Source organism: Pseudophryne corroboree, chromosome 6, assembly GCF_028390025.1.
Source record: "Pseudophryne corroboree isolate aPseCor3 chromosome 6, aPseCor3.hap2, whole genome shotgun sequence".
Lineage (NCBI taxonomy): Eukaryota > Metazoa > Chordata > Amphibia > Anura > Myobatrachidae > Pseudophryne > Pseudophryne corroboree.
The window spans coordinates 358728831-358746918 of record NC_086449.1 but is presented as its reverse complement, the minus strand read 5'-3'; the positions used below and the strand labels follow the sequence as shown (position 1 = coordinate 358746918).

The 18088-nt window shown below is 44.0% G+C and overlaps 1 protein-coding gene across 2 annotated transcripts in view; it reads right to left on the bottom strand.

The window, feature by feature from the left end:
• Positions 1 to 17669, bottom strand: part of ARSA (arylsulfatase A) — an 85272-nt gene extending 67603 nt beyond the window's left edge. The window contains exons 1-5 of one of the 2 annotated variants that reach the window (XM_063926634.1): positions 17492 to 17669; positions 17122 to 17286; positions 16033 to 16354; positions 13923 to 14163; positions 13552 to 13770 (exon numbers count right to left, since the gene is read on the bottom strand). In XM_063926634.1, the coding sequence (XP_063782704.1) occupies positions 13552 to 13770; positions 13923 to 14163; positions 16033 to 16253 (681 nt within the window). In that variant the 5' untranslated portion in view covers positions 16254 to 16354; positions 17122 to 17286; positions 17492 to 17669. Of the gene's footprint in view, positions 1 to 13551; positions 13771 to 13922; positions 14164 to 16032; positions 16355 to 17121 lie in introns of both variants that reach the window. The other variant, XM_063926635.1, reaches the window with a different exon arrangement.
• Between the last annotated feature and the right edge of the window lie 419 nt (positions 17670 to 18088).

The window sequence follows — 18088 nt, the reverse complement described above, 5'->3', positions numbered from 1 at the left end:
TCATGTTGTTGGCCTTGGCAAGGTGTGTTTCGGAGTTTGGGTACCTTGTCCTGTAAGAGCCCTTATCCGGTGTTCCACGAGGATAGAGCGGAGCTCAGAACTCGCCCGCAATTTTTGCCTAAGGTGGTATCGGCGTTTGACATCAACTGATAGTGGTTCCTGTGGTGTCTGACACATCTATTATGCCAAAGTCCTTGGACGTGGTTCGGGCTTTGAAGGTTTTGGTCAAGAGAACGGCCCATCACAGGAAATCTAATTTGCTTTTTGTTCTCTATGACGATACCAAGATTGGTTGTCTTGCTTCAAAGCAGTCAATTGCACATATGGATCAGGCTTACAATCCAACAGGCTTACTCTTCGGCAACTTTGTCACTGCCGAGGTCTGTTCAGCCACAAGGTCGGTGGGTTCTTCCTGGGTGGCTGCCTGGGGTGTCTCAGCCTTACAGTTATGCCGACCTGCTACTTGATCAGGTTCGAACACATTTGTAAAATTTTAAAGGTTCAACACCTTGGCTAGAGAGGAACTTCAGTATTGGTTTTGCAGGGGTCTCAGCACTCTCCCACCCAGTCTGGGAACTTTGGGACTTCCCCATGATACTAGACCATCCCAGTTTCCCCTAGGATGTTAGAGAAAATAGGAATTTAATACCTACCAGTAATTCATTTTCTCGTAGTCCGTAGGGGATACTGGACGCCCACCTCTGTGCTTTGTATTTCTGCAAGTGTTGTTCTTGTTTGGGTCTGCTGTTGCTGTCCCTATTTTCAAATTGTGGTTAGCGTTGCTATCCTCTTGTATTGTGTGCTGGTTCATTTCTCACCACTTTCTTGTCGATTTTCCTCCTCTCAAAGTATGTCTGTCTCCTCTGGCACACTTTTCCTAGACTGAGTCTGCAGGAGGGGCATAGAGGGGAGGAGCCAGCACACTCTGAAGAAATTTAAAGTGCCATGCTCCGATGGACCCCATCTATACCCCATTATACTAGATCATTCCAGTATCCCCTACGGACTACGAGAAAAGGAATTATCGGTAGGTATTAAATTCCTATTTTTACACTTCTAACTGTCATCACTATTAGTAACTGATGGTTTTGGTTTAGAAGAGGCGGTTAGTTAGTGGGGAGTGGAGGAGAAAGCTTAGGAGCAGATGAACTAAGCCTGGAAGGGCTCCAGAGAAACAGCATGAACAGTATGATGGCCTTTAATAAGATTACCAAGATTGATTGGTGACAAATAAACAGAGGTATTCAATTATTTTCTATGCATAGCAGTGCACGTCATGGTTGCTCACAGTACCCAACCATAGTCAAACCTACTGCGCACCTCTATGGATTCAAGGAAAAATAAACAATGGTGGAGGCTGAAAAGTGACAGCTTTTCTGCCATCCCACTGGCATCTTGAGGGCATCCACTTCTAGCATTAATTTGCCTATGAAAGAGGTTGATCAACTGTTTACCTCTGGTCATAGGTGTTGTATACAATTATCAGAGACAGATGCTGGAGGATCTACACAAGAAGCCAAAACAAGTATCTCATAGGGAAAGCAGGAAAAAAAAGGAGCAGAAAACTGCTGAGCTTTAAATAAAAAAAAATAAAAAAATAAAGGCAAAGAGGAAAGAATGAAGCAACTAATGAAATTTTTACAAATTATCTGGGGAAAAGAAAAGTTGAGCACACTTTGTTTAAAGTTAGGAAAGCTGTGTGCACACACACTAAGTAATTTCTCACAAGAAATATGAAACATACTTGACAGCACAGCAGCTAAAAAAAACAAAAAAAAAACAGGCACCAGACAATACAAGTATTGTTGTAGCAATAGGGAGTACAATGATTACTCGTAAATTTATTCCCAAGGACAGCAAACAAAGGACTAAAAACTCCAAACCAATGTGGCTTAACAAAAATATCAAGGAACTAATGGGCCAAAAAAAGGCGAGCATTCAAAAAATACAAATCAGACAGGAAGGTGGAGTCATTCCAGTACTATAAGGTTTGTAACAAAATATGCAAAAAAGAAATAAGAGCTGCTGAAGTATAAACTGAAAAGCTAGTAGCAAAGGAAAGTAAATCAAACCCCAATTTTAAAAAAAAAATATATCAACAGCAAAATATTAAAGAAGGAGCGTATAGGCCCTTTAAAGGACAAACTGGGAGTCCTAATCAAAAATGATAACAATATAGTGGATAAATTAAACAAGTTTTTCTCATTGGTATTTACAATAGAGGACCAGATGCATGAACTTATACCCAACCTCAATAAGGATAATGTCCCACTGATAACTGCTTATTTAAGTGAGGAGGAAGTCTGTGACCGATTGAAAAAACTAAGATTAACAAGTCACCTGGACCAGACAAAATTCACCCAAGGGTTCTCATGGAACTACACTCGGAATTAGCAAGACCTCTATTTTTAATCTTCAATGATTCACTTTCATCAGGTATGGTTCCCAAAGACTGGCGTATAGCGGAAGTAGTGCCGATCTTCAAAAAGGGAAGTAAAGCTGAACCAGGCAATTATAGACCAGTTAGTCTTACATCTATAGTGGGGAAAGTGCTAGAAAGCATTCGAAGGGATAGTGTACAGAAAATCTTTGAAGCCAAAAAGATTATTTGTCACAACTGAGGGCCTGAGCTGACGGGAGGCAGCCTCAGTTGTAGGGGCTGAGATGTAACGGAACCTGGGAGGTTGTATCAGACCCCTAGACATGTAAGTAACATGTAGAATAACTGCCCGAAGGCGTGACCACGACAACCAGGATAAAAGTCAATGATGTTTATTATGACAAACTCCGTAACACAGCAGCAGTAAAAGGAAACATAAAAGTCAACAGAGGATAAATACTATTCCTGGGTACTACAGGGTGGCAAGGGCCACAGGCACTGGTAGTGTGAGACAGTTCTTATAATCTTCTAGTTGGAAAGTCCTTACCAGGCCTGACTGTAGCAATGAAGAGAACCCAGGATCGTACCAGCTGATGTTCCAGGAAAGGCTGGGCTGCTGAAGGTAAAACGGCTGCTGTGGATACTGGCTGGAACCAGACTGTTGTTGGTACGGAGTGGATACTGGCTGGAACCAGTTAAATAATAAACGAACTTGAGAGCGATTAAATAATAATGAAGTTTGGAGTTTGAGAGCGGTGAAATAATAATACCGGTGGAGAGTGGTAAACTGCAGAAAAGGACACCGGCCCTTTAAGAGAAGCTATACACTGCTGGAAGCTGGGCTGGAAGCAGGTGATTGTTTGAGAGCGGTGAAATAATAATACCGGTGGAGAGTGGTAAACTGCAGAAAGGACACCGGCCCTTTAAGAGAAGCTGTACACTGCTGGAAGCTGGGCTGGAAGCAGGTGATTGTTGTAGCTGGAAACAGGTGAGTCCAGAATGGATCGGGGAGTCAGGCTACACCGCAGATGGAATGCTGATGCGGGTCTCTATAGCAGAAGTCTGGAGACAGGAGCTGGAACCTGGAAGACAACCACAGGAGAGAGACAAACTGGAACTAGGTTAGACAACCAAAGCACTGACGCCTTCCTTGCTCAGGCACAGCATACTTATACCTGCAGCAAGGAAGGGGTTGGCTAGGCAATTATGCAAATCAACAATACAGACAGCAGATTGGTGGAAATAATCAGATGACAAAATCCAAGATGGCTGCGCCCATGCAGACACTTGGAGGGAAGTTTGGTTTGTAATCCATGTGAGAATTGAAACAGTAATGGCGACGCCGGCCACAGGAGACAGGAGACGCCAGACTGACAAGCGCACATTTAACCACGCGGGCACAGCGGAGGCCGCGGCTGATGAAATCACCACTCTGACATTCTGCATGTGGAAACTCAGGAACAGCGGAATCCGGTCCTGGAACGCTGAGCCAGCCTTAGGAGGCATCTGAAGGGTAAGTAATGGCGTCCAGATACCCGGATCGTGACAGCACCCCCCCTTTAGGAGTGGCCCCAGGACACTTCTTAGGCTTTAAAGGAAACTTTGCATGGAAATTTCGGACCAAGGCAGGAGCATGGACGTCTGAGGCATTGGTCCAAGAGCGTTCTTCAGGACCATAGCCCTTCCAGTCAATGAGGTATTGTAACTGACCGTAACGGAAACGTGAGTCCAAAATCTTGGCCACCTCGTACTCGACTCCCCGTTGAGTCTGAACTTTGGGAGCTGGAGGAAGTGCGGAATGAAACCGATTCAGGATCAGCGGTTTCAACAAAGAAACATGAAATGTCCTGGGTATTTTCAAGAAGGATGGTAACTGTAACCTGTAGGCAACAGGATTGATGACTTGTTCAATCTTGAAGGGTCCGATGTAGCGAGGTGCAAATTTCATGCTGGGAACTCTCAACCTCAAATTCTTCGTGGACAGCCACACACGATCACCCACCTTGAGAGCAGGAACCGCTCTACGCTTCCTATCGGCAAACTTCTTATACCTGAATGAGGCTTTAAGCAGGGCTGCGCGGACGTTCCTCCAGTTATTTGAAAACTGACGCAAGGTGACATCCACTGCTGGAACAGAAGTTGCGGGAAGCGGTTGGAATTCTGGGACTTTAGGGTGGAATCCATAATTAATGAGGAATGGTGTAGAAGAAGATGAGGAATGGTATTGATTGTTGTGGCTGAACTCGGCACAAGGAAGGAGTTGAACCCAGTCATCTTGAGAGGAAGACACATATATACGGAGGAAGGCCTCCAAATCCTGATTCACCCTCTCGGTTTGACCATTGGTCTGAGGATGGTAAGCCGTGGAAAACTTTAACTTGACTTGGAGGGCTTGACACAAACTTCGCCAAAATTTGGCTACAAATTGTACTCCACGATCCGAGATGATCTCTTCAGGAAGACCGTGAAGTCGGAAGATCTCTTGTATAAACACTTGAGCCAACTTGGAAGCTGACGGAAGACCGGTGAGAGGGATGAAATGTGCCATCTTGGTGAACCGGTCAACTACCACCCAGATGCTATTAAACTTGTTGCAGATAGGTAGATCGGAAACAAAGTCCATCGACAAATGGGTCCAAGGTCGACGGGGAACAGATAATGGAACCAGTTGCCCCGCAGGCGACTGGCGGGAGACTTTGTGTTGGGCACACTTTGGGCAGGAGGCAATAAATTCCATAACGTCCTTCTTCAGAGTTGGCCACCAGTAGGACCTAGAAATAAATTCAAGGGTTTTCTGAATGCCTGTATGTCCAGCAAAACGGGAAGCATGGGCCCAATGCATGAGCTTCTTCCTTAGAACTGGCTTAACAAAACTTTTCCCTGGTGGAGGCGTAGAGTCCATCCCTACCGTGGAGAATGCCAACGGATTAATAATAGGATGCTTGTCTGAAGACTCTGACTCATTTTCTTGCTCCCATGAGCGGGAAAGGGCATCGGCCTTACGATTCTGAGAACCCGGACAGAACTGGAGTTTAAAGTCAAACCTAGAAAAGAAAAGTGCCCATCTGGCCTGACGAGGATTCAGACATTGTGCGCCTTTGAGATATAAAAGATTTTTGTGGTCGGTAAGTATGGTGATTGAGTGGGAAGCTCCCTCCAACAGGTATCTCCACTCCTCCAGAGCGAGCTTGATGGCTATCAACTCCTGATCGCCAATGGCATAGTTGCGCTCAGCTGGGAAGAACTTCCGGGAGAAGAAACTGCAAGGATGTAGATGTCCATCTTTGGCCCTCTGGGATAACACCGCTCCTACTCCAACGGAGGAGGCATCTACCTCTAAGATAAAAGGAGAGTCGGTGTCGGGCTGTTTCAGAACTGGTGCAGAGATGAACCGTTGCTTCAGAAGGTGAAAGGCCTGTGTAGCTTCCTCGGACCACTTGGACGGATTAGCACCTTTCTTGGTTAATGCAGTGATAGGCGCCACGATGGTGGAAAAGTCTTGTATAAATTTTCTATAATAATTGGCGAACCCTAAGAACCTCTGGACCCCTTTGAGGCTTAAGGGTATAGGCCAATTCTGGATTGCTTGGAGTTTCTCAGGATCCATCTCTAGTCCGGAACCGGACACAATGTAACCTAGAAACGGAATGGTTTTAACTTCAAACACACACTTCTCCAATTTACAATAGAGGTGATTGACACGGAGACGGGAAAGAACCTCTTTTACCCAGAAACGATGATCTTCGAGATTATTAGCAAAGATGAGGATGTCGTCTAGATAAACCACGACATGGCGGTACAAGATGTCCCTGAAAATCTCATTCACGAAGTGCTGGAAGACTGCTGGAGCGTTGCTCAATCCGAAGGGCATGACGAGGTACTCATAATGTCCGTCACGGGTGTTAAAGGCGGTCTTCCACTCGTCACCCTCACGGATTCGGATGAGATTGTAGGCACCCCTCAAGTCCAGCTTTGTGAAAATAGTTGCACCACTAACTCTATCAAAGAGCTCGGTAATCAGGGGTAAAGGGTATCGGTTCTTGACGGTAATGTCGTTCAGACCTCTGTAATCGATGCACGGACGCAGACCACCGTCTTTCTTCTTAACGAAGAAGAAGCCTGCGCCGGCTGGAGAAGAAGATGGTCGGATGAAACCCTTCGCCAGGTTCTCTTTGATGTACTCTTCCATGGAGTGTGTCTCAGGCAGAGACAACGGATAAGTTCGGCCTCGCGGTGGAACCTTCCCTGGAATGAGGTCGATTGGGCAGTCCCATTCTCTATGAGGAGGAAGGATATCAGCAGAGGCTTTACTGAACACGTCCGTGAAGTCTTGATATGGAGGAGGCGGAACATCAGATGACCTGGGGAAGGAAGAACAAACAGGAAGAACTTTGGCTAAACAAGTCTCAGCACAGGAGGGACCCCATGCCAGTATTTGCGTAGTCGTCCAGTCAATTGATGGGTTGTGGAGACGGAGCCATGGAAGGCCTAAAACCACTGGATGTGTGGCTCTTGGAATCACTAAAAAAGAAATATACTCAGAATGAAGAACTCCCACTCTCAGACGAACTGGAAGAGTCCTTAAGGAAATGACTGCGTCAAAAATCTTGCTGCCATCCACGGCAGTCAAAGAGATGGACGAGGACAGTCTCTCGGTGGGTAGGGACCACCGTTTAACATAAGCTTCGGTTATGAAATTCCCAGCTGCTCCGGAATCAAGGAGGGCAATGACGTTCCTGTAACGATGAGCAATTTGGAGCGACACTGGGAGGTTACAGTCATGAGGAGATGGAGAGGATATCATTACTCCTAGCCGGCCCTCTCCTTGGCGAGCTAGGATCTGGAGTTTCCAGGACGTTTGGGACAGGCATTGATAGTGTGCGACGGAGCTGCACAGTAGAGACAGAGAGACTCAGAGAGACGTCTTCGGCGCTCAGCGGGAGATAGACGGGAACGACTAATTTGCATAGGCTCATCCTTGGATGGAGATGGTTGACGAGGAGGAGGAGCAGAAGATTTAGGAGTAGATGATCTTCCTCGCTCGGTTGCTCTCTCTCTGAAACGTAGATCAACCTTCGTGCAAAGAGAAATTAGCTCATCCAACTTAGAGGGCAAGTCTCTGGTAGCTAACTCATCCTTGATGCGTTCTGATAAGCCATGCCAGAATGCAGCATACAGGGCCTCGTCGTTCCATGCCAGTTCGGATGCCAGGATTTTAAACTGTATAAGATACTGTCCCACAGTACGTGTTCCCTGGCGTAAACGGAGAATCTCAGATGAAGCAGATGTTATCCGGCCTGGCTCGTCGAAGATGCGCCTGAATGTAGCTACAAAGTCAGTATAGGAGGATAGCAGGGGATCAGACTTCTCCCATAAAGGTGATGCCCAGTCAAGGGCTGAGCCACTGAGAAGGGAGATGATATAGGCAATTTTGGTACGGTCACTGAAGAAATTGCCAGGTAGAAGCTCAAAGTGGATTTCACATTGATTGAGAAATCCCCTGCAGAACCTTGGAGATCCATCAAATTTTGCTGGCGTTGGAAGATGAAGATGTGGACTGGAAATGGGTAAGGTGGGTGGGGTTACAGCTGGTGTCACTGTAGTGGACGCACCGGACGTGCCAGGTCCACGGAGGGTCGTTTGAATCCCATCCAGCCGTGTAGAGAGATCCTGGAGACAGCGGATGATGTGGCCCTGTGCAGCCTCCTGATGTTCAAGTCGGGCTGCCAGTTCTTGCATCGGCCTGGCCGCTTGATCCTGGTCTCCGGCTGGATTCATTAGGTCAGTGCTTACTGTCACAACTGAGGGCCTGAGCTGACGGGAGGCAGCCTCAGTTGTAGGGGCTGAGATGTAACGGAACCTGGGAGGTTGTATCAGACCCCTAGACATGTAAGTAACATGTAGAATAACTGCCCGAAGGCGTGACCACGACAACCAGGATAAAAGTCAATGATGTTTATTATGACAAACTCCGTAACACAGCAGCAGTAAAAGGAAACATAAAAGTCAACAGAGGATAAATACTATTCCTGGGTACTACAGGGTGGCAAGGGCCACAGGCACTGGTAGTGTGAGACAGTTCTTATAATCTTCTAGTTGGAAAGTCCTTACCAGGCCTGACTGTAGCAATGGAGAGAACCCAGGATCGTACCAGCTGATGTTCCAGGAAAGGCTGGGCTGCTGAAGGTAAAACGGCTGCTGTGGATACTGGCTGGAACCAGACTGTTGTTGGTACGGAGTGGATACTGGCTGGAACCAGTTAAATAATAAACGAACTTGAGAGCGATTAAATAATAATGAAGTTTGGAGTTTGAGAGCGGTGAAATAATAATACCGGTGGAGAGTGGTAAACTGCAGAAAAGGACACCGGCCCTTTAAGAGAAGCTATACACTGCTGGAAGCTGGGCTGGAAGCAGGTGATTGTTTGAGAGCGGTGAAATAATAATACCGGTGGAGAGTGGTAAACTGCAGAAAGGACACCGGCCCTTTAAGAGAAGCTGTACACTGCTGGAAGCTGGGCTGGAAGCAGGTGATTGTTGTAGCTGGAAACAGGTGAGTCCAGAATGGATCTGGGAGTCAGGCTACACCGCAGATGGAATGCTGGTACGGGTCTCTATAGCAGAAGTCTGGAGACAGGAGCTGGAACCTGGAAGACAACCACAGGAGAGAGACAAACTGGAACTAGGTTAGACAACCAAAGCACTGACGCCTTCCTTGCTCAGGCACAGCATACTTATACCTGCAGCAAGGAAGGGGTTGGCTAGGCAATTATGCAAATCAACAATACAGACAGCAGATTGGTGGAAATAATCAGATGACAAAATCCAAGATGGCTGCGCCCATGCAGACACTTGGAGGGAAGTTTGGTTTGTAATCCATGTGAGAATTGAAACAGTAATGGCGACGCCGGCCACAGGAGACAGGAGACGCCAGACTGACAAGCGCACATTTAACCACGCGGGCACAGCGGAGGCCGCGGCTGATGAAATCACCACTCTGACATTCTGCATGTGGAAACTCAGGAACAGCGGAATCCGGTCCTGGAACGCTGAGCCAGCCTTAGGAGGCATCTGAAGGGTAAGTAATGGCGTCCAGATACCCGGATCGTGACATTATTATTAGGAACCAACATGTTTTTGTGAAGGATAGATCATGTCAAACAAACTTACTAGACTTTTATTAAGAAAAGTTAGTGCAAACCTTGATCAGGGTAAGGTGGTGGATGAAATCATTTTAGACTTTGCTAAGGCTTTCGACACAGTGCCACACATGAGACTTATCTAGAAGTTACAAAAATTGGGGCTAGGGAGCACAATATGCACTTGGGTTAGAAATTGGTTAGATAATAGGGAGCAACGTGTTGTGGTAAATGGATCTTTTTCAAACTGGACTGAAATACTAAGTGGTGTGCCACAAGGGTCTGTACTTGGACCACTATTGTTCAACATTTTCATTAACGATCTAGCAGAAGGTCTAGAGAGCATGGTGTCAATTTTTGCAGACAATACCAAACTATGTAAGGTTATAAATTCGGTGGGAGATGCTGAGTCTCTCCAGAAAGATTTATTCAAACTAGAGTCATGGGCAGCAAAACGGAGAATGAGTTTCAATACAAACAAGTGCAAGATAATGCACCTTGGTAGCAAGAACAAAAATAACACCTACATACTAAATGGGGTGATGTTAGGGCACTCCGTACTGGAAAAAGACTTAGGTGTTCACAAAGATAACAAACTTAGCAGCAGCTCCCAATGTAGGATCGCAGCAAAAAAGGCAAACAAGGTGCTAGCAGGCATAAAGAGGGGTATTGATGCAAGGGATGAGAGTGTTATACTCCCACTATATAAATCCCTAGTGAGGCCCCATCTGGAATACTGCGCAGAATTTTGGGTACCTTACTACAAAAAGGATATCCTGGAACTAGAAAAGGTCCAAAGACGGGCGACCAAACTAATTAAGGGGATGGAGACGCTGGAATACCAGGAAAGACTAGCAAGGCTTGACATGTTCACACTGGAAAAGAGGAGATTAAGAGGAGACATGATCAACATCTATAAATATTTAAGGGGACAATACACAAAGCTTGCAGGGGATCTGTTTTTGGTAAGAACACCACAGAAGACACGTGGACCCCCACTTAGGTTAGAGGAGAGAAGATTCCGCACACAGAGGTGAAAAGTTTTTTTTTTCACAGTAAGGCCAATACGAGTTTGGAATTCCCTGCCTGAGAGAGTAGTGATGACACACTCGGTCAATACTTTTAAGAATGGGCTAGATAAATTCCTAATGGATAAGGATATACAGGGTTATGGAAGATAGATCACGTACTATAGTTATAATAAAATGAGGGAATACAATACAACGGCAGACTTTATCAAACAGATAAAACTAGTCAGGAAAATAATACTGAGTAGGAGAATACTAATAGGTTGAACTCGATGGACTAATGGTCTTTTTTCAACCTCATAAACTATGTTACTACAGGTTGAGTATCCCTTATCCAAAATGCTTGGGACCAGAGGTATTTTGGATATCGGATTTTTCCGTATTTTGGAATAACTGCATACCATAATGAGAGATCATGGTGATGGGACCTAAATCTAAACACAGAATGCATTTATGTTACATATACACCTTATACACACAGCCTGAAGGTCATTTTAGCCAATATTTTTTATAACTTTGTGCATTAAACAAAGTGTGTCAACATTCACACAATTCATTTATGTTTCATATACACCTTATACACACAGCCTGAAGGTCATTTAATACAATATTTTTAATAACTTTGTGTATTAAACAAAGTTTGTGTACATTAAGCCATCAAAAAACAAAGGTTTCACTATCTCACTCTCACTGAAAAAAGTCCGTATTTCGGAATATTACGTATTTCGGAATATTTGGAAATGGGATACTCAACCTGTACTGATTTTACATGATCAAATTGCAGAAGCACAATTTCAGAAAAGATGAGTATAATTGAAAGTTGAAAACTGACGGAGAAAATGGGCAATGGTTAATCGTGTGTGAAGGACATGATATGCACCTCACCAACAGTAAAGTGGAGATGAAAGCAGAATTATTTAAATGCAATCTCACCGCTGGCGCGAAAGCAAATCAAAGCTATTTTATGTTAAAAAGTCCACCGATTGTAGACCCTGCATAACTATACTGTAGAACAAAGATACTCACTGTTCAGGGAAATACTATTCTGCTTTATTGTTTTTTTATATATATATTATTCCCTCCAATTTGAATACTATAAAACTTACTTGGACTCATCCTCAGTACCAATCAGTAATCCACATGCCAAGTCACTTTATTTATTGATTTCACACCAATGGCGAGATGTAATAGAGTTGAGTTTTTTTATGCAGGACAAACTCGCACTTGAAAAGGTGGGAGTTTGTCCTGCAACTCACACAATGTAATAGCCTGCAAGTTTGTAAGCTCAAGGATATTACAAAGTGCGATGTAGGGAGACGGTTTTTTGCTAGTAAATTCACACCTTGTAATGCAAGTTTCATTACAAGGTGCAAGTCAGGAAAAGTAAAGCAAGAGTTAAATAAAAAATAAAAAGCATGAATGCAGACCCCCCCACCCCCACTCCCCAAAGCATAACCAGCTTTTGAGCCGGTCTTGGTTGAAAAAAAAACACAGGGGAAAAATTGTGTAGGATCCCCCTGTATTTAACAACCAGCACGGCCTCTTGGACCGGTCGTGGTTTAAAAAATATGGAGGGAAAAAAGATGTACTGTAGTGTTCCCCCATATTTTTTGAAACCAGCACTGGACTCCACTAGCCAGGGAGGTAATGCCACAGCCGGGGAGGACACTTTATATTGGTTCCAGGCGGTATTCTATTAGATGCAGTGATTTACCGCACCAACATTACACCTGAGCTACTGTACACCAATCTTTTATGCCAAAATAGGAAGACAACCACATCAGGAACAAAAATCCCCACAGCACCAACCTGGGACTATGACGAGCAACACAGGGAACATCTTTTTCATATAAAAAGGGAACACATACACTTACTATACTTTTGTGGAACACATCAACTCTAAAGATCCCCAACCCCAGGATCGCAACTATAGGGGGCTAAGGTGGCATGCGCCTCGGGGGCAGGATTTGAGGGGGCACTGAGGAGATGCAGAGGAGTAGGTTTTTGTTTTTCTTTACCAACAGTGCTGTGCTACTCAAGTGAGACAGGAGACAGCTCCAAGGGCAATGTCTCTGACCCACCTGTCTACCTGCAGCTGGCTCCGACGCTGTGCGAATGAGCTCCAGTACCTGGGATCTCTCCTATTCCAGCTACTATCTTAAACTTTCTTCTTTGCCATGCAGTGCTGCGACTAGTGTGCGGTGCATGTGCAAGCTATAGAAGCGATTATCAACCTCCGCTTTGCCTCCCAGATGGGGGGGATTTGGTGTAACTTATAGGGGGATGTAGTGTAGTGATGTAGTGTACCATATACGGTATGTACTGTAGTAATGTATTGCAGTATATAGGGGCATGCAGTACATTGATGTAGTGTAGCATATAGTGTATGTAGTGCAGTGTATAGGGGCATGTAGTGTAGTGATGTAGTTCAGTGTCTAGGAGATGTAGTATAGTGATGTAGTGCAGCGGATAGGGGAATGTAGTGCAGTAATGAAGTGTTATGATATAGTGCCGTGATATAGTACAATGTATGATGACACACAGTGTGCCATGTAGTGGAACACGCTGCTGGGGGGTGGGTCACGTGATGCTTAGGGTATTTGGGGCACATAGGGGAATATTGTCTAATAGCATCCCCTTTTTTTCAAAATTTTTGATAATATGATTATTTTAGTCTGACAGGGTTTGTTTTTCTGTTTTTGTTTGTTTGGAATTTTTTTTAGTTGTGAATGGGGTCGCCAAATTACTGCCTTGCCCCGGGTGACGGAAATCCAAGTTTCGTCCCTGCCAACGCACACCACCAACACGCAAGCAAGGCAAATTCCTGCACCTCACCGTCTACAACTTAAAAAATGTAACACATTACTGCTCTGAAACAGACACAACTTTGCAAAACAAAAGTAAGATTTCTTGAACCACATATTTCCACAGCACCAACAACAATTTGAATATATTAACTATGTATATTACAGTAATTACTACAGTAATATTTCTTGGTCACTCACATGTGAAGCATAATACAGAAAGAATGGTTTCTTCTTCATCACGGATTGGTATATGAATGCCTTGTTAAATTGTTCATAATTTGGAACAAGTTCAGTTAAGTCCACAGGTTGTTGTAGGATCCTTTCATCATTGAACACAGGCAGAAGAGACTCTCCCAAGTCACACGTCCCATAGCAATGGGTGCTTGGGGGAAAACATATCAAGGTCTGACAGGGGCCCTGCAGAAGAGCAACCATCCTGATTAGCGGAAAACAGTATGTTCCTAAGTAGTTTGTATCTTCACTATCACATTCTCACTATACTTGTGACCACACAACACTGACCCAGTGAGTTACAAAATAAACGTACAGTCTTCAAGCCAGCCATTTACCTGATCATGTGAATAGGGAACCCCCAAGAAGTGCTCAAATCCCTGTTGCGTGGGCAAGAAACTTCCATTTTGCCCTAGGCCCAGATGCCATTTGCCTGCCATGGCTGTGGCATATCCATGCGATTTTAGTAGCTCAGCAATTGTTATCTCACTGAGAGGAAGTCCACCTACTGAGCTGGGGTAGAACACCCCAGGGTACACTCCAGAACGAGTCTGAAAGCGACCTGTCAGAAGACTGGCTCTGCAAGAAACCAAGGATAAAGTAAAATGTCTTCCCTTCATGTTCTGAGTTATAGTGGAAATAGGCCGTGGCTTTAAATTTTAACAACATCAGTTATATAGACAAGTGCAACCCGTCCTCAAAATATTCATCAAAACTTGGCCTAAACACTGTAGGAGCTCAAAGGGGGAGGGCTTACTTGCCCTCTTTTTTGCCATTTTTGTGGACATATGAAACAAATTAATAGTATTTTCTGAAAATAAATATTTTGAAAAAATAAACAAGGTGTCATTTGTGTATATGGATATTGATGTTGGTATGTCACAAGTTCCAAGTGACAAAATAGGTTCAGTGAGAAAAGCCTCAGTGGTGAAGGGGTTAAAAAGGCCAGTATACTTTATATATGACTTTTTGTGATTTAAATATTTTTCAATCACAAAAAATTTAGATAATTATTCTCATGATTTAAGACCTAAGCGAGTATTCAAGATGTTGTATTTTATAATAAAAAAAATTATATTAAAAAATAAAAAGGAAAACACTTGAACGTAATTAAGGGTTGGTCTAAGAGATCAGGACTGACTTTATACTTTGTCCAAGGGGGGTCATTCTAGCCCGATCGCACGCTGCAGTTCTTCGCAGCCTTGCGATTGGTTCAGAAATGCGCATACGTGGTGGCCGCATTGCACAGGCATGTCGTTGCCTGGCGACAGCCGTCGTCGGGCAGTGACGCCGCGAATGAAGAAAGCGGTTGCAGTGGCGACCGCAAGAATATTGACAGGAGGAAGGCGTTCAGGGGTGTCAACTGATCGTTTTCTGGGAGTGGTGCGCTGAACGCAGGCGTGTCCAGGCGTTTGGAGGGCAGATGTCTAACGTCAATTCCGGGACCTACATTGCTGGATCGATCGCACAGGGTAAGTAACTCTTACCCTGCTCTACTTCTACACAAAACATTTTTTCCACAGCAGGGATGCACAAACGTTCGCAGCCTTGCTATGCTAAAAAGCCCTCCCCATAGGCGGCGTCTAGTTGATCGCACGGGCAGCAAAAAGTTGCTACGTGCTATCAACTCGGAATGACCCCCAAGATCAGAAATGCAAGTGTACTATGGCCGCGTTCTTTTGTACATGCAAGGCAGCAAAGTAGGTGCTATATGCTATATGTACTATATATTGTGCACCCACCCTGTTTTATGGGTCTTGCAGTTTAAGGTAGTGGTGTAAACATTGCTTTAAACAAGAAAATTAATGAAAACAAGAAAATGAATAAAATTATCATGTATCATAAAAAACTGTGTATATCTGCTTTCACAATTTACATTTTTGTCCTACTTGGCATATTTGTTTATATTTAAATATAGAAATTATCATCTAAAATGTACTTAAGTACATTAAAGTTACAACATAAACTATAACTATAAATTGTTTGTTGGTCTCTCAGAGGTGTTTCATCAGAGCAGGAGACCTCCGTGCAGACCACCAGTCCACTGGGAAGTGGAAGAACAGAGCATTTTCTTGCAAAAAAAACTCAGGGAAAAAGGGACTTTTTGCCACTTGATAAATAGGCCCCTTGGGGGGTATTTATCAAAGCTTGAAGAATGATAAAATTGTCAGGGATAAAGTACTAACAAAACAGCTTCTTATTTACATGTTACAGGCTGTGTTTGAAAAATGACAGTTAGGCGCTGATTGGTTGGTACTTTATCTCTCACAATTTTATCTCTTGCCAAGCTTTGATAAATACCCCCCCAGTCTCCAAGGAACATATTATAAAATCTGTATTGTAGCCTCCAATCCTGAGAACTAGTCCTAAACAATGAGGATTAATGTGGGAAATTATGATAAGCACACATATGGATGGATGGATGGATAGAATTAATGAATATCTTACCTGGAAGGTGAACACACAGCACCCGTAGAGTAGAAATCTGTAAACCGTAGTCCTTTTGCTGCCATTAGGTCAAGGTTAGGAGTCAGGGAACTTGGGTGTCCATAGCACCCTAAGTCACCATAGCCCAGATCATCAGCAAGTATCAGGATGATGTTTGGGGGGTCAGATGATACAACAGGGCAGAGAAGAAACCCAACTGTACAGATGATCCAGGGTGTCATGTTTAGTGTTTCTTTGTGTGGGGAATGCAGAACTGCTTCCTTGTCTCTTCTCTTACCAACAGAAAAGAAGTCTGAGCGCTCAGAGAGAAGGAAATACACTGCTGGCATAAGACAAAGTTAGACATCATTAGGAACTGATACCAGTAACCAAGGTAAAGAGGAGAGGACTAATGTACTGTAGATCAGAGGTTCTCAAATGTGGTCCTCAAGGCACAACAATGGTCCAGGTTTTAACTAAATCTATGCTTGGCCATAGGTGACTTAATTAGTACCTCAGTCAATTTGATTTAAACATTTGTGCTGAGTCATGAACATACTTAAAACCTGGACCAATGGGTTACCTTGAGGACTGCGTTTGAGAACCTCTGCTGTAGAAGTATGAGAGCAAAGCAGCAACATAATAGAACAGCAGCTGCGGCAGAGAGGTGGCAGCATGACATCAGTGATTGCTTCCACTCACTGTGTATAGATCAGCGTTCCAAGCAACTTTCTGCAGCATCATTCCAAACACACACATACCTCCCAACATGACCCATTCCAGGAGGAAAAGAATGCTCTGTTCCTGGGCCCTCTTAATTTAGGATTGCCATCACCTGTGTTGAATTAGGATATTAATAATAAAGGTGTTTCACCAGACGTGACGGCAATCCTAATTTAAGAAGGGAGTCCAGGAACAGAGCATTTTGTCCCTCCTGGAATAGTTCTGTATGTAAACAGTGTGCATTGTGCCATAAGGGCCTGACTATATAAATATCAGTATTGTCACTTCCCTGTATGGTTTACAAATTCATGCCCTGGCATCATCATCATTAGTAGTAGTAGTAGTAGTAGTAGTAGTAGTAGTAGTAGTAGTAGTAGTATTAAGTACCTTAGCTGTCTCCTCATCCAGTCAGCAGGTCGCAAAGTATATAGGGAATTGTAGTATTCTCTAAAAAGTACCAACAGGGATCCAACCAATGATATTGCTGATGTCCTTGTCCCCTGCTTCAGGCGTCCTGCCCATTTCTCATTTACCTCATGTGATTGTTACTTCCTGTTTGCGAGATGGAAGTGACAATGCCATGATCTCCTCCTCTCTAGACGTGTGTGTGTGTGTGTGTGTGTGTGTGTGTGTGTGTGTGTGTGTGTGTGTGTATTGTGCAGGGTCTCTGCTTCTCTCCCCGCCTCAGGGAGTAGTTATAGAGGCTGGGAGAAGAGGCTGCTGCTGTTGTACACACATAATCGATGTGTTCAATTACCTTCAGTGTTTTCTCTTTGAAATCTCAGAATTCCCTGGTGTGACCTGTTTTCCCTGGTCAAAATCTCAGAATTCCCTTTTTTTTTTACTCTGTACATTCCGTTCAGTTAAAACACTGCAATAGATGCTTTAAAAGCCAAATGTAATCTCAGAATGTACAAAATGAAAATCTCTGTATGATTTTCTTTGTTATTGCAGTCAGCAACAAAAAGCTACAGTGACTAGATTCCTGCTGTTGCTTGCACTGTTCAACTACTCTACCCCTCCCCATTCCTTTCGCCTTTCGTGTCCTGTCTCCACCCCCTCCCTATGCTAAATAGTAAATACCCATATAGAGACTGACCCTCATAAAATCCCAGAATTAAGCAGTGGTGCAATCCCTGGGCTGCAGTGCCAACCTTATAGTGCAGGGGGGAACTACTTAGCACATATAAACATACATGTTCTGATGTATGTAGTATATGTGCTGGCTGGTTCCCATGGGGATCAGCAGTGCTGTGTGTACCAGTGGCTGGAGCTACTGCTGGAATTAAGTGAATTTAAATTCAAATACAGATTTTGTTATAACTGACTTTTGTATTTTGCAAAAATTGCAAAT